At 37.2% G+C, this 15355-nt stretch overlaps 1 protein-coding gene across 4 annotated transcripts in view; it reads left to right on the top strand.

Annotated features, from left to right (window-relative positions):
* Positions 1-15355, top strand: part of RANBP17 (RAN binding protein 17) — a 324083-nt gene that overhangs the window by 207916 nt on the left and 100812 nt on the right. For 2 of the 4 annotated variants that reach the window (XM_021076682.2, XM_021076680.2), the window contains one exon: positions 8487-8546. The exons of the other annotated variants lie outside the window; for them this stretch is intronic. In XM_021076682.2, the coding sequence (XP_020932341.1) occupies positions 8487-8546 (60 nt within the window). The remainder of the gene's footprint in view (positions 1-8486; positions 8547-15355) is intronic. 4 annotated transcript variants of the gene reach the window in all.

The raw sequence follows: 15355 nt of genomic DNA, 5'->3' as shown, positions 1-15355 counted from the left end.
AAAAAAAAGAAAGAAAGAAAAAACATGTTGACATTACAGATATGTGTAATTGCCTACTATGTGTTAAACAATGGGGCATGATATCCACTAAAGAGAGATAGTCCTGCCATTATAGACAGATGGAGAACACAGACAAAGCTGACAGTCATCAGTGTTTGATATAAGACCAATGATTTTGATATGCAGAACAGCAGTGGAAACATATAGAAAGACACATAATATGATCTTGGGGAGGTTCCGGGAGGATTCCAGGGTATGGTTGGCATTTCAATGTCATTCAGTTCTCTGTATTACATAAACAGGCAATAGAACTAGAAGTTGCACAATGATGCAAAGAGGCCAGAGGAGTCCAGCTTTATGCTGTCCATGTTCCCATTCAATATGGCAGAACAAGACCAAGAAATCTAAATATCAGTACACTTCAGATTGTTTAACAAATTAAGGAGGTTGATGACAATGCAAATGTTCTATCACGTCTAAAATGGTAATTAGTAAAACAAATGAATTTCTCTACCCATCTCAGTAGACATCAAGAACCACCCTCCACTCCTACCCTGTCAGATAGGTGCCCAATATAACAGAAGTCTATTTTCCATCCATTGAATGAAATAGCCCCCAATAGAAAGTTTTATTTGGACTTTCTACAGTAAATGTCCATTAGTACCTATTTTTTCCTAGTAGCTAGGAGGCAGTGTTATTAAATAGTGAGAACTGTGACTAGGAAGTTGGAGAACAAGCCATTTCACTGTGTGATCTCGAGCAACCTTCTCACCCCACTTAGAAAAAAATGGAGTTCATGATACCTGCCCTTCCTGCTTTGAATGCGCATTCTTAGGGATAGTTCAAGTAACTAAAGATTTAAAATAAAATTTTTCTAGTGAGATATAGGAGGAAGAGAACAGAGCCATAGAGAAAGTAGATATTTTGTTACCTATTCCTCTTGGTTGCTAATCAAAAATTTTATCCTTTTGTACACTTGAAACTAACACAACTTTCTAAGTCAACTATACTCTAATAAAATTTATTTTTAAAGAAGAATTGTATCATTTTAAGTCAGCTATAATATGAGGAAAAGTGATGATTTCAACAAAACATGAGTAATACTATCAAAAAGAAGCAAACAATAAATTAAGAAATATACCTGTATTCTGTATGTGTAAAGATCTGTGGTTTATAGAATATTATTATTTATGGCGGTAATGATTCAACTCTAAAAAGTCTGTGAAGATGAAATGTGAAGATGAAATAAAATTATTTCATTGAACTTTTCAGAAAAGATATCTTCCACAAATTCCTAATTGTTAATCATCATAATCAAGCTGATTTCAAAAGAAAGGGAGAGAAAGTATGTCTGAATGGAGAAATGGAGTGCTATAGAATGTAGAATTTTTATTCATTTGTATAGTGGACTGTCACCTTGAAATAAATATGAAATAGATTAAAGTTGTTTGTGCTTTGCAAATTGAAGCAGTGTTCATCATGCATAATTGAACAAAGTTGAAATTTCATAGGTATGAAACAAACAAAAAAAAAGCCGCAGCTATGATAGCTATTACAGGAAATGGAGGAAATTAATAATAAAAGACAATACACTACCTCATAAATACATGCTCATCGTGAGATTAGAGGATGAGAGCATTAAGCAGATACCCTGATTAATTTAACAATTTAATCCTGAGTTAGAGTACAAATACTTCAGAATTCATTTGTATATAGAAAACCAGAAGAAGAAGAAAAAAAAACAGCTTACTTTCATAAAGTAAGGTTTTTAGGTAGTTTTTATGGATATTTGAACATCATACTCTTTTAAAAGAAAGATTACAACTAAGCAGGACATGTTTGATGTGACTGTTTCTTAAATAAATAACCAAGTTTCTGTATCATTTTTTGAAGAATACAAAACAAGGAACAGATTTGGGGCATTTTTTATCTTATATCCATCCAGTGATCTTGCCCTTTATAATTTATTCTAAGTAACTCCTAGGAGCTATGATTTTTAAGACTGCATGATACTAAGAACATAAATTAAGGGGGAAAAAAGGTACTTTGTTAGGTCTCAGTATTCACTGAGTAAAGTTTAAATTAACCTCCATTAAGGAACATCTTTGAATACCTTTCTGACGCATAAAATAATTTATCAAAACATGTTTTTAAATAAATTTTGGAGGATTTTTTTGAAAATACAAATAGCATATGAATAGTTTACTAGAAAGCCTTTTATTTTATGTCAACATTTGTGAATCACTTTCTTTTTCCTATCAGCTATTTGGTAAAAGTCCACAATTTTCCAAAATGGTTAATAGGACACAAATATAGATATTTCATGTGATGTACCATGTAAATGTAAACCTTTGTAGTTACATGCTTTTGTAGCAAGAGAATTGTTTTAAAAGGCATGTAATTTATTAGCTATTGGTAGCTTCTTTATTGCCTTGCCGCGCTGCAGTAATAAATAAAAGAAAGTGAACTGATTTTACAAATGGCACACAAGGTGCACATTTTGTGGAAAAAAAAGTCTTTTTTTAAAGAATTGGCATTAAATCCTTTTTTTGTGATGACAAAGAGGCTAAGAGTGCAAACTGTATTTTCTGTTTATCGAAAACAGTCTTTTTTTCTCGGGGGCATTTTTTCCTATGATCATCAAGGGATTTCAAAAGCAATAAAGTGTGGAATCATTGTTCGACTTGAACAGTATTAAAACTTAGGTTTTAATTTCAGTGAAGTAATAAGATTTGAACCTGTCTCACATTACAGCACTGTAAGGCATTTAGCAATTGTATTTTAAAAGAGGTTTTTAAGATGCAGCTCACTTGTAAGCTAACTGTCTGTCAGTAATTAATAGTTTTTCTTCAGCATAGGCTGTTGTGACCAAACCAAGAAATATCTGGGTTTTTAGTAACACATTATGATAATTGTGAGTGTTTATTCCTAATTAGTCTAAATGTCTAATAATTTTCAGCTTGCTTCTCTGGCTGCTTAAAAAGCAAAAAGAGAGTGACATTTAAAGCCGCAGTATGTCTTTGGGCTTTTAAAAATATGAATGTAGATGTGCATGTATATTTCAATAAGCTTTACATTCAGCAAAATTATATGTCAGTTGACTTGTTCATTAACAAAGTATTTTAGCCTTCAATATCATTTCCTAGTTTTTGGACAGTACATCATTTATATACATAAAATTGTTTCCAGATATGGTACTCTATGTACAGCAAAACCCAAACTGACAATCTGGATTCTTCCGTACTCATCTTTGAAACTTGCCTTCACGTCTCAAAAAAGGTTTTAAAATATGAGCGTTTCTGTTAGATCAATGTTGGCAACATACTTGCTGATGAAAGATTGTAGTTACCATTTTGAATTGCTATTGAAAATAATTGCCTCTACAAAAGGAAACATCTGTATGACAGCACATGGTTAAAGCTGCCATCAATTTTTAACATTTGAGGGTTGAGCTATGACCTTTTATGATGACTGTGAACAGTAACTGCCTCCATTAGCCATAAGTTTTGTTTCTTTATTTTAGTAGACGGCCTAGACTGTAAATATTAGAGAATCTAAAATAAATCAACATATTATCCTAAGGATACAAAATGTAAGAGCTATTTGTGGTTGGGAACCTTTGACAGATAGTTTGGATGAAGCAGATGATTGCCTGCCTCGCGTATCTGGTCTCCATTGCTGTGCCTGCAGGCAGTTTAGTGCTATGGTTGTATATTGATGTCAGGGTTAGTACTGAGTGGCTAGCAGTGACAGATGTCTATAATTACAGGCAATGCTTCCAGTATTTCTGAAAAGCCGGCCTATGTTGAACAATTATCTTATTTCTGCCTTGCCAAAGAGCATGTTCCAATTGCTCGTATTAGCAGTGGTGAATATAGCGCTTCATCTGCTGCCTTGGGACAAATGTGGGAAAAGCACTTGGCTATAAAACATAAACGCAAAATATTTTCTTAACATTTTGAATTAGTTCAGTTCAGTATTTTCCTAATTCTTATCTTCCACATAATGTTTCTGTTGAAGGAATCGTGAAATAATAGAAGCACATTTGGCATACTTATTGGGATTTTGTTTTCCCCGAGGCCTGTGTGGCTCCCCAGCGCCACTGTCCCCTGCTTTACTGAATAGATGTATCTAAGCAAAGTTGGCTTTGAAACAACTTTCTCCAACATCAATTACATTTTCTGATTGACTCCGTTACAAAACTGGAAATACATTTCTATGGACAGTTTCTGAATACCTTCTGGTGGTGAAAATTGTAAAAGGATGGATGATGCTGAGATGTGCAAAAATACTTTAGAGCACTGGTAGCTTTACTTTGGCTAAGAAATTGCAATTCTCAACTTTTGTTTTAACTCTTTTTTTTTTTTTTTACGGCTTTGACCACTCGCTGTCCTTCCCTATCTCCAGTGTACATCACCACTTCCTTCCATACTGCCTCTTAACCCGCTCTCCTGAATCGTTAGAAATGTTTTCATGCTTGATGGCCCCAGATGTCAACGGTCCCTTTTTCCCTGCCTTACTTAAATAGTATTCTTCAACCTTAACATTCCTGAAGTTCCTAAAGTTCAAGGCCCTGGTATTAAAACTCTATCTGTGCTATAAGTTACAAATTCTGTATTTTCAGGTAATGTGGAATAAGAACTGCCTAGGAAATATCATTTAAGATCACGTTCATCTCCAGTCTTAATCTAACCTGTGTTGGGTTTCTACTTTGTGCTTCATCCCACTTTGTGGAGTTATTTATTACATTTTCTCATTTAGTCTTCTCAGCAATATTCCCTTTAGTGCATAGAATTATCTTCCTTTTATGCAATATGAAAAAGATTTCAGAGAGGTTTAAAAACTTGCTTAGTGTCAGGAGTTCCCGTCGTGGCGCAGTGGTTAACAAATCCGACTAGGAACCATGAGGTTGCGGGTTCGGTCCCTGCCCTTACTCAGTGGGTTAACGATCCGGCGTTGCCGTGAGCTGTAGTGTAGGTTGCAGACGCGGCTCAGATCCTGCGTTGCTGTGGCTCTGGCGTAGGCTGGTGGCTGTAGCTCCGATTCAACCCCTAGCCTGGGAACCTCCACGTGCCGTGGGAGCGGCCCGAGAAATAGCAGAAAGACCAAATAAATAAATAAATAAATAAAAACTTGCTTAGTGTCAGACCCTGGGTTTCAACCAAATCATCCTACCCTAACCCCAGGTTTGCTTTCCACTGTATCACATTATATGTGTATGTGTTTAGGCATGAGTCCAGGCATGATCCGTTTTAAGTGTAGTTATCGATAAGACCATCATCACAAGTTTCATCCCCATATTTGCTGTTTTACTTCCCAAGGGAAAAATCTCATCTCTACAACAACAAATTGGACCTAAAGTTCTGGGCAGCCATCAGTCACAAGAGAACTGAGCTAGATCCTAGACATCTGAGAAAACCCACCCTACTGTAGGAGAAGCAATTCAACCTATGGTCTAGGGTCAGAGAGCAATGTTACATTCACATATGAAAGGCAACCCCTTTCTGTTCTTACTGGCCTGTCACACAAAAACTTTTTTAACAATTTAAAACTCTAGTGATGTTCTGGAACCCCTTGTCTGCATGCACTTAATTCAGCAAAGAAAACTCAGAATTGAAGAGTCTCATTTATCTGAATTGGGGATACTTTTGATAATTTATGGACATGGGGATGTAAATCATCTATCTACCCAGTGAGATGAGGCTTTACCATAGAGGCAGGAAATAGGAACTTGTGATGACTCAGAGAAGGAAGATGAGGGCTTCGAAATCAGGAACATAGGTTATAGAGATGAGCTCTTGAGATGAAACATCACCTGCTGCCGCAGAGCATTGTTTTCCTCTTGTCCCCTTTCCCATCACGTTTCCCATTCCTCTCAATAAGACAGAAGTTATAGGTAGAAGATATAAGACTAGGAGTTAGGCTGTTTTTCACTGGGGCTCTCTCCCCTCTAATCACTCTTCTTTAACTACTGGAAAGAAATCACAAACCAGTTTAGAACAAATACCTATTTTCTAGCATCTAATCTAGATAAAGCACACATAAAAGGGACTGTCATCTTGGTCCTGCCTTATCACCCTAATGCCAGACTAATGCTTGACTGTATCTTAGTAATAATAGTGGCCATTTACTGACCACCTATTTTTTTTTTTCTTTTTAGGGCTGTACCTGCAGCATATGGAAGTTCCCAGTTTAGGGGTTGAATTGGAGCTGCAGCTGCTGGCCACAGCCACAGCAACACCAGATCCAAGCCTGTCTGTGACCTATACCTCTACACCACAGCTCACAGCAAGACTGAATCCCTAACCCACTGAGCAGAGCCAGGGATCGAACCCACATCCTCATGGATACTAGTCAGGTTCATTACCGCTGAGCCACAGTGGGAACTCCCTGACCACCTATTCTAATGGCTAATAGCTAGTGTTTATTTGATGCATACTGTGTGCTAAAAACTTTCCAAATGTTCCTAATGCTATGCTTGCAGTGCTGTATCTAACATAGCATTCAATGACAATAATAATAGTCAGTACTTTACGGAAATTTTACTATGTGCCAGGACTGTTTTAAGTGCTTTGCATATGTTAACGACTTGAATCCTCTTTAAAATTCTGTAAATTAGGTCCTACTATCAATCCTCATTTTATATTTGAGAAAACTAAGTTTAAAAGAGTAAACAACTTGTTGTAAATCACTCAGTAAGTAGTGGAATCCAACTAGTCTTGAGCTTTAGAATCTACTTTAACCATTTCACTAGAGTGCCTTCTAATTTCTCATTGTGATATTATTCTTTCCATTTTATTTTTTCCGTCTTTTGTTTTTTTTTTTTTTTGCCATTTCTTGGGCCACTCCTGCGGCATACGGAGGTTCCCAGGCTAAGGGTCGAATCAGAGCTGTAGCCACCAGCCTATGCCAGAGCCACAGCAACACGGGATCCAAGCCACATCTGCAACCTACACCACAGCTCGCGGCAACGCCAGATCCCTAACCCACTGAGCAAGGCCAGGAATCAGACTCGCAACCTCATGGTTCCTAGTCAGATTTGTTAACCACTAAGCCACGACAGGAAGGCCAATTCTTTCCATTTTAAAGGTGAAGAAACTGAGACACTGAGAGGCTAATTTAACCAGAATTATAGTTAATTCATTAAATAAAAGTATTTATTGAATGCCTGTTACCTGCTGAGCACTGTGCTACACTAGCAGGTAGCAGAGTCTCACTCAAAACCCTGTGTACATTTATCTGCACTGCACATGCATTCTGTGTCTCCTCCTAGTTGAAGTTACCTTAAAATATATACTCACTTAACTTGCTCATTTCTGTCTTCTTACGGAGAGAAGAATATGCTTCCTTGTTTCACCAATTAGACTTTTGCATATGATGTAGTTACTTTGCAACATTAACTCTTCAATAGGAAGACTAGGATAAAAGTAGTACTTAGCCTATTGATGAAGATATTGCCTGCTCAGAGAAGCCAAGTATTAGTTTTTGAAGATGTCAGTAAGCCATCAGAAGGGGAACTCTGATCCCTGCATTTAGGGTAAATTAAAGTTTCATTAAGTTTTCATTAGCTAGGCTAGTGTAAAAGATACAAAGGGCTGTAGAATCCATGTTTTTGAGTAAAGTTTGAGAACATACTGAAAACAGCTCATCTGACAGAGGAGTTAAAATATGAACAATGTCATTGGAGGCTCTTTTTTTCATTTCTTGGGGTATTATTCCTCTACTCTTTGTTTCAGGGTGTTTTTCCCAGACGGATAGAGGCCTCCTTATGGGAGGAACGGACAGAAGTTGCTTGGGTGTAAGAAATGGGACATGTTACAGAAAGGCAATGTGGAGACAGAAATAGAATCATATTATTAGGAAACAAGGCTGAATAAAATAAAGACCTTAGAGATGGAAGTGGGACCCGGTGAAGTCTTCACATCTACTGTGCCTGCAACTTGGTGTGCTTTAAGAGAGGCCGGGGCAGAGTGTGTGTGCGAGGAGGAGGTGAAGTGGTGGAAGACTCCGTGTGATTCACTTACGTCCTGAATGGCTACAGAAATGAATTTCATTTTCTAAACATGTATTTTCACCCATCAAAATTTGACTTGGCCTCCCTACCTCATTAGCCCCAGTTGCCACACTTGTGTAATGAGAGTGCCTCGTGGGAAACAATAGTACTAAGAGATTCTTAAAAATCGTGCTGTCAGGTATTATTTATAATTTGTTCTTTTTTAGAGCTATGCTTTAGTAATTGGTTTCTTGAATTATTTCATGGAAGCAAACCCATCGTAATCCATTTAACCACATCCAGGCTTTGAACAGCACTTCGCTGTGCCTCTGCTCCTAGCTTCCAGAATAAGATCAGAATCCCATGAATATTTTAAGTGACAGCCACAAAGATCCAGAGCCCCGTTCTCCCTGTATCTGAACGTGGGACGGCCTTCTGCTCCTCTCCAATCCCTGACCCCAGGTGGTAGGTCCCTAAACTCTGTGCTTTTTAGGTTGTACGCCTGAGGAGTGATGTGTCCAGAGTTCCAGAGAAGGCTTGGAAAATAGTTAAGGTGAGTTGAGCTGCTGGATCACCAGTCTTTATGCTTGTCTCACCACAGCCCCAGATTCTTATTATTAAAATAGGCACATGCGTAGTGATAAGTGTAAGAATGCATTGTCCTAATTCTCTTTTTATGCACATGATGTGCATGGTTTATAACCAAATATTCAATCATCAATTAGTAAGCAGTATTAACTGCAAAACCTCAGTTTAGTGTGATTGAAGAGTATGAGAGCAGCCTAGGTTTCACAATTATAACATTTCCGAAGTGGCCAATTCTAACAGTTATTCACACCTAAAAGGAAAAAACTGTGTTTGGCTGCATTGAATAGCATCTGTTATTGAACAGTATCTAGAGCACATGTATCTCTTATGCCGGAATACATTTCTGGCTGACACCTTTGAGAGGTATAAGGGATTAAACAAAATCTTACTTCCCAATTCCCCACCCCTGCCATCACCTTCTCACAAACTTTATCCAGCATCAGTTGTTTGCTCTAAAATGTAATCATGTCATCGTGTAGATTTGCTGTCGCAAAGAATTATAAGTAAAAATTCCCCAAAAGCCCCTTCAAACAATAATCTCAAAATCTTCTACCAAATTTGATCGAGCTTTCTTCTGATAACTTTGTGCTATAGCCATGGTGAGCTTCTTATTGTATGAGCTTTGGAAGTTCATATATTTACCCAAGACTTTACCGTGGCTTTAGCCACAGAAGACTAGTTTAACAGAAGCTTGGCCCCAGACATAGAGTGAGTTGGCAGCCAGCAGGAGCAGGGCTGTGTCAGGACAAATGCACACTCCCCATCTTCTCTAGTTGGCTTTCAGCTGGTTGCACCGCAGGAGTCTTTCTATGGGCTGTGTATCCTGTGACCAATAACTGGTGCGCTCGACCCAGGTCCCTCTTGGCTAGTGAAGGCCTGTCGGGAGACATTAGGTTCATGCTGGTGGAGATCCTTGGTCAGTGGCTCCCTGAAGGAAAATGAGGCAAACAGCCAGCTTCTGTTGAACAGGTGGTAGTTAGACCTTAGGTCTGGTCAGGGGTGGGAGAGAAAGCATCTCTCCAAAATTACCGGTCTTGCTGGTTTTCTCACTGTACCTGTACTCCTCTTTCTGATAAATGATTGTTTAGAAACTAAAAATATCCCTGGCAGCATCTGGAGCCCTTCCTTAGCAGTCTGGATTTGGGCCCAAGTTAGGAATGGAAACCCCACTGGGGTGCAAGCAAGAGAGGAAGCATGTTCTTAGCCATGCATCAGTGGAGGCCCCTACTGGGAGAGGGGATTATCACAAGGCAGCAGGCAGCCCTGCACCCCAGCCTGCTGAGTTCATGCTTTGTGCCACAGGATGTGGAGCGAAGGAAATGTGAGCCCAAAGTGGTCGCTCCAAGTTTTCTTATACAATAGCTCATTCAAGCAGATTGGGAACGCCTCTTAAGAGATTTGTTAGGTACGTGTCCCCTTAGCAAGATGGCCACCACAGATGGTAGGTTCAGATATTCTACTTGAAATAAATACTTTACATTCATATTTATTTTACGTTTCCATGGCCAGCTTTTCCTTATCAAGTGCCATTCTATATTCCACTGAATGAGGGAAGAAGATTCCTAATCATTCACCACTTGATTTCCATCATAAATTTAAATTATGTTTTGGCAAAAGACTCTTTTTTTTTACCTAACTTTGATCCTGTATCTTGTGATGTTATTTTAAATGATATAGAAGAATTAGTCAGCCAAGATTAATGTGGATCTGTTCAGTCTCACTACGTTTACATAGTTAACATGCAGCAATGTTTGTACCATTAATTTTCTTGATGTGGTCACAAGTTAATGGTGATGATCATGTTTTATTCCGCTTCAGACATTAATGAAAGAGCTCAATATCTTCAGTTCCAAGCCGTTTAGATCCAAGTCATTAAAGGCTTTATTAGTTTCCCTTACACCTTTCCTTTTCCTCTCTCCCTACCTTTCACTTTAATGGGTCTCATAAAGAGCCCTGCATTGGCCTCAGGGGCACCTGAAGCCTAAGACAAAAATATGGAAATCAGATTCATACTCAGAGTGAGTGAGTTCACACTCAGTTCCAAAGTTCTTTTCCTAAGGAACATTCATGCTTCTATTATATCGGATCCTTTCCAGTGACAGGTTTTGTTTTACCAAATTGCATTCAGTTAAAAATCGTGATTTATAAGTCATTTCAATAGATTGAAACAATACTTTAAAAATCACCAGAATAAATAATTAAGTTAATTAAATTCACAACAATTGTTTCGGTTTTTTTTTAATTTTTATGGTATCCATTTTGTATTATTGGATGTGAATTTGTTACTCAGTTGGTTCAAGAAAGTGTATCATCTGATAGCAAAATACTTTGTTGTTGATTTCCACAGAACTGCTAATTTTCTGCATTGAGTCTACTTATAAAAGCTCTTTGAGAAGTTATAACGTCTTAAACATTTATAGAAGGCCTCAGGGTATTAACTTACTGCAATTTTCTGAAGATTCATTATCTAAAATCTTAATTCATTATAACAACTCATATGAAAACCTATAGAACTAGTGTTTTCTCTTATTTTCTTATTTGCGCAGAATGAGAGATTCATTGTTCTTTTTAATTTGTTTCATGTGGTGCTTTTGAGTACATTTCATAGAGGGCTGTTATTGAATTTCTGTGACTGTCATTATATATCCATACAACCTTTAGGAACTAATATTCTGGGTTTCCCAGTTCTGTAATCTACTTCAAATTTAAGAATTGACATAATTAGTTTCTTCAGAGTTATAACCAGAATGTTAGAGACAACACTGCAGATACCCAAGACCAAGGATTAGGATTGGAAAAAGAAAGCAATTTTAAAAATTATCACAGCACATGCTTTTATGGTTTATTAAATTAAATTTACAGCTCAAAATCTTATTGCCATTTGTATGTGTAGTCCCTTGTCTGGTTTTCTTATCTTGTCTGGTTTCCCTTTTTAAAACCAGATATAAGATCATGTCAACTACCTGCATATGCACAGGCAATATTTGTCATTTGGTTAGTTGAGAAGTCAGAGAACAGGTTGAGTCTTTGAAGCATTATGTACATGTCTGAATGCTCTTTTCTGGACTTTAAAAGTACCTTCACAATAAAATGAATAGAGATAAGAAAACAAACAGTTAAGGCAGTATTTTAGGAGCATGCCTTCTTGTCTATAATAATGATAATTTCTTATGTTTCTAATGACTTCCAGTATTTCAAAAGCCGGAGAGATGGATGACTGTTTAAAATGGGTTATTTTTCTAGCTTCTAAGGCAATAACAAGAAGTAGAAAGAATTTGGTTTTGTATCATGAAATGTTGAAGCTCTATGCCTTTAACAAATGCCATTTCTGACCATGATTAAAATGTGTTAGTTGACTGAATATACATAAAGATTTCAAAGTCAGTGGCTCAGCAGGTTACAAACTCAACTAGTATCCATGAAGATGTGGGTATGATCCCTGCCCTCACTCAGTGGGTTAAGAATCTAGTGTTGCCATGAGCTGTGGTGTAGGCCAGCAGCTGCAGCTCCGATTTTGACCCCTAGCCTGGGAAGTTCCATATGTCACAGGTGCAGCTATTAAAAAAAAAAAAAAAAAAAAAAAAAAGATTTCAAAGTTAAATAATACAAATTTTAAGGTTTTGTTTTAACTTTTTTTCCGTGTGAATATCTTCAAAGTAAGCATCTTTTTACCCTTCTGTTATTTTTATGTAATGAGCCTTCTCTCCCAAAAGGTAGTAGTTGACAGTATTAGCACCTGCTCTAAGAAAGGGTGTAGGAAAGGAATCAGCATTTGTTGAGTAGGTAGGCTTTGTATTAGATGTCATTATTTAATCTTCCCAAAAGCCTATGAAGTAGCTTTTATTATTATTATTATTCCTATGTCAGAGAAAGGAATAGGAGTAGGTTCCCATTTCCAAGATTCAGAGACTTTAAGCGGATTCAGAATTCAAATCCATTTATCTTTGGAACCAAAGACTATGCTTTTTCCGTGTTGCTCTGAATATCCAAAGGAGGATAGAGAGTTCTTCTTATTGAGTCCGCAGGGAGAGCTTCTTCCGGAAATTTTATTTAAACATCGAAACTACATCTTTTTTGTTGTAGTTGATTTACAGTGTTGTGCCCATTTCTGCTGTACAGCATAGTGACCAGTCATACATATATACACATTCTTTTTCTCCTTCTATCTTCCATCGTGTTCTATCCCAAGAGACTGAATGTAGTTCCCCCGTATAGAACAGGGAACTACATCCAATCTCTTAGGAAACTACATCTTTTTATGTGTAGAATAAACAACACGGACCTTCCATATAGAACAGAGAACTATATTCAATATCATGTAATAGCCTATGATGGAATGGAAAAAAATCTCAAAAAGAATATATATCTATTATATATATGAATAACTGAATCACTTTGCTATACACCTGAAACTAATACAACTCCGTAAATCAACTTTTCTTCAACAGTAATAATAATGATAAACTACATCTTTTTAAATAAAAAACTTTGCCAGTGGTCACTTCAGTGAGTGGAATTGGGAATATATTATTTTTACAGGAAGAAAAGCTCCGTGTGAAAAAACACACCTTTTTTTGATCGTTTTCCTTTTGTTAAAAAAATTGTGAATGAAATGGAATCAGCCAAAATGCTCATTTTAACATTACATTCTTTTTATCCATTTAACAAACACTTATTAAGCATTAGGCGTGGGAGATAAAAGAGCATCATCTCTGCCCTCAGGGAGTTTATATTCTAATAGAGAGATACGGGTATATTAAAAAAAAAATAGAAGAGAGAGAAGAAGGTACAGGCTAACAGGCCAAAACTAGGTTATAATGTGTGCATCTATGTGAACACATTGTGTGAAACCTAAACAAAGGTATAGTGATTTATTCAACTTCATTGAATCCTTCAGAGAAGGATGGACAGCACAAATGGGCTTAGTCCTAGATTTTTGCTTATTTTTCACTATGATCAAATTATCTTAATTGATTGTGAAATAAAAGATTAGGGATCTGTGAAAACAAAAGTGAGATTTTGTTTTTCTTTTTCATTCATTCCTATGCCAAGACATATCTTTCCTTAAAGAAATATGTATTATAGTGTAGTTTCTTCTTGTCATAAAAATTATTTTCTGTGAAGTGATAATTTTAGAAAATGTTGAAAACCCCTAATATTGTGTTAGAATTTTTCTGTTGAAAACTTTCATTGGCTTGTGCTGTATGATAATCAGTGTTATAGACATTTCCTTACTAGACAAATTACTCCTCATCTCCAAATTATGTATGTCTGTGGTATAATTACATTTCAAATGTTTGAAGACATTTTCATATTATTTGCATGTTCTCTGAATGATAAGGTGCCTTGGAAAATGTGAGACAGTCTTTTAAAAGAAATGCAGTAATCATACATTGATTTTAAATGACCCTGTCACACGTGAAAACAAATCAGATTGTTGCTCTTAATGAGCTTTTCAATTTACTATTCAGTAGATCAGATAAGTGGATTTAAGAGGTAATGATCCTGTTTAGTACTCAGGCTTGACTGTCAGATCCTAGTAGTGGAGAGAAATCCCTAGGGACAAAAGCGTTGACACAGTTCTAGATGGGATAATGGGAATCAAAGCTAATGGATGATAAAAGGAATGGTGCAAGTTACAAGGATAATTGTGGATTAAAGCACTGCCATGTGTCAATGTTGACTGTTTTTTCTCCTATCTTATTGGGTCAAATCTGATGCTTTGTGAAGCTGTTTTGACAGCAGAGCCCAACTGACCTGCCTGCTAGCTTCCTCCTTTCTTCAGTGCCAGACACAACAGAAAACTTTCTTGTAAGAACTATCAATTAAAAAAATTTTTTTAAATATGTTCAAGGGTCTTAAATGTTTAGAATCACATTTATGTTCTATTTTTATTAATCAGTGTGGCAAGGGCAAAGTCAAAATTAGATTCTTTTTGATCTTTGCTATTAAAATAGCATTTATAAAGTCTTGAAAAACATAAAATTTTATTTTACAAAAATACAGTGTGGTAGGGGAGATGGACGCCCAGATAATTGCAATGTGAAAAGCACCTTACCAGAGGAATGGGCTAGATGCTGTAGGGACATAAGGGAGAGTGCGACTCACCCTGTCTGGAAAGGCTTCAGAGATGACTTTTGAATGAGAATCAGGGGAAGAAGAGGGAGAAGGCTGACTTGGGAAAAATGAACAGCACGTGAACTCATAGAGATGTGTAACTGGATGAGAAGCCTCGGCAGTTCATGAGCATTTCATTGTGGCTTCAAGTTGAAGGAAATGATAGAGGATGAGGTCGGTTGGGGCCAAATCGTGAAGGGCCTTGTGTACCATTAATCATATCAGTAGCAGATTTTCCAAGGGCCTGAGTTTATTTCCATTCGTGAGAAAGCTTGTGGATCTTGTTGAAATAAGGGAAACGTCCCTTTTTACATACCATTCTTCCTCTGTGCATTCTGTGTGCTTAAAGGTTTCCAGTGATTGGTGGCAGCTAACCTCCCTGGGTTCTTTCTCCCGCGCTCCCTTTTCCCCTGCCAGCAGCTTATAAGTACAGTGATAGCTTCAATCTTACAAGAGATGAAGGCCTATTCTCATGAGCAAAGTCACAGGTACTATAATTGAAATGCTTTTCTGTAGGGCTCAGAAGTTAGCAGAAGAGGCAACAGGAATTTAAATCTCAGTCTTCCTTTCGTTCTCTGCCCCAGCTTCTCCTCTCTACCCATCTGTTCCATCTTGCATCTGCCACCCTCCTTTCCCTCACTCTCTCCCTCTGATTGA

Source organism: Sus scrofa, chromosome 16, assembly GCF_054392235.1.
Source record: "Sus scrofa isolate SSC_HxYL_T2T_F1_AM1 chromosome 16, Sscrofa_HxYL_maternal_Yorkshire_Landrace_v2.0, whole genome shotgun sequence".
NCBI classification, from domain to species: domain Eukaryota; kingdom Metazoa; phylum Chordata; class Mammalia; order Artiodactyla; family Suidae; genus Sus; species Sus scrofa.
Note: the sequence above shows the minus strand (reverse complement) of the source record. Positions and strands in the feature narration are given on the sequence as shown.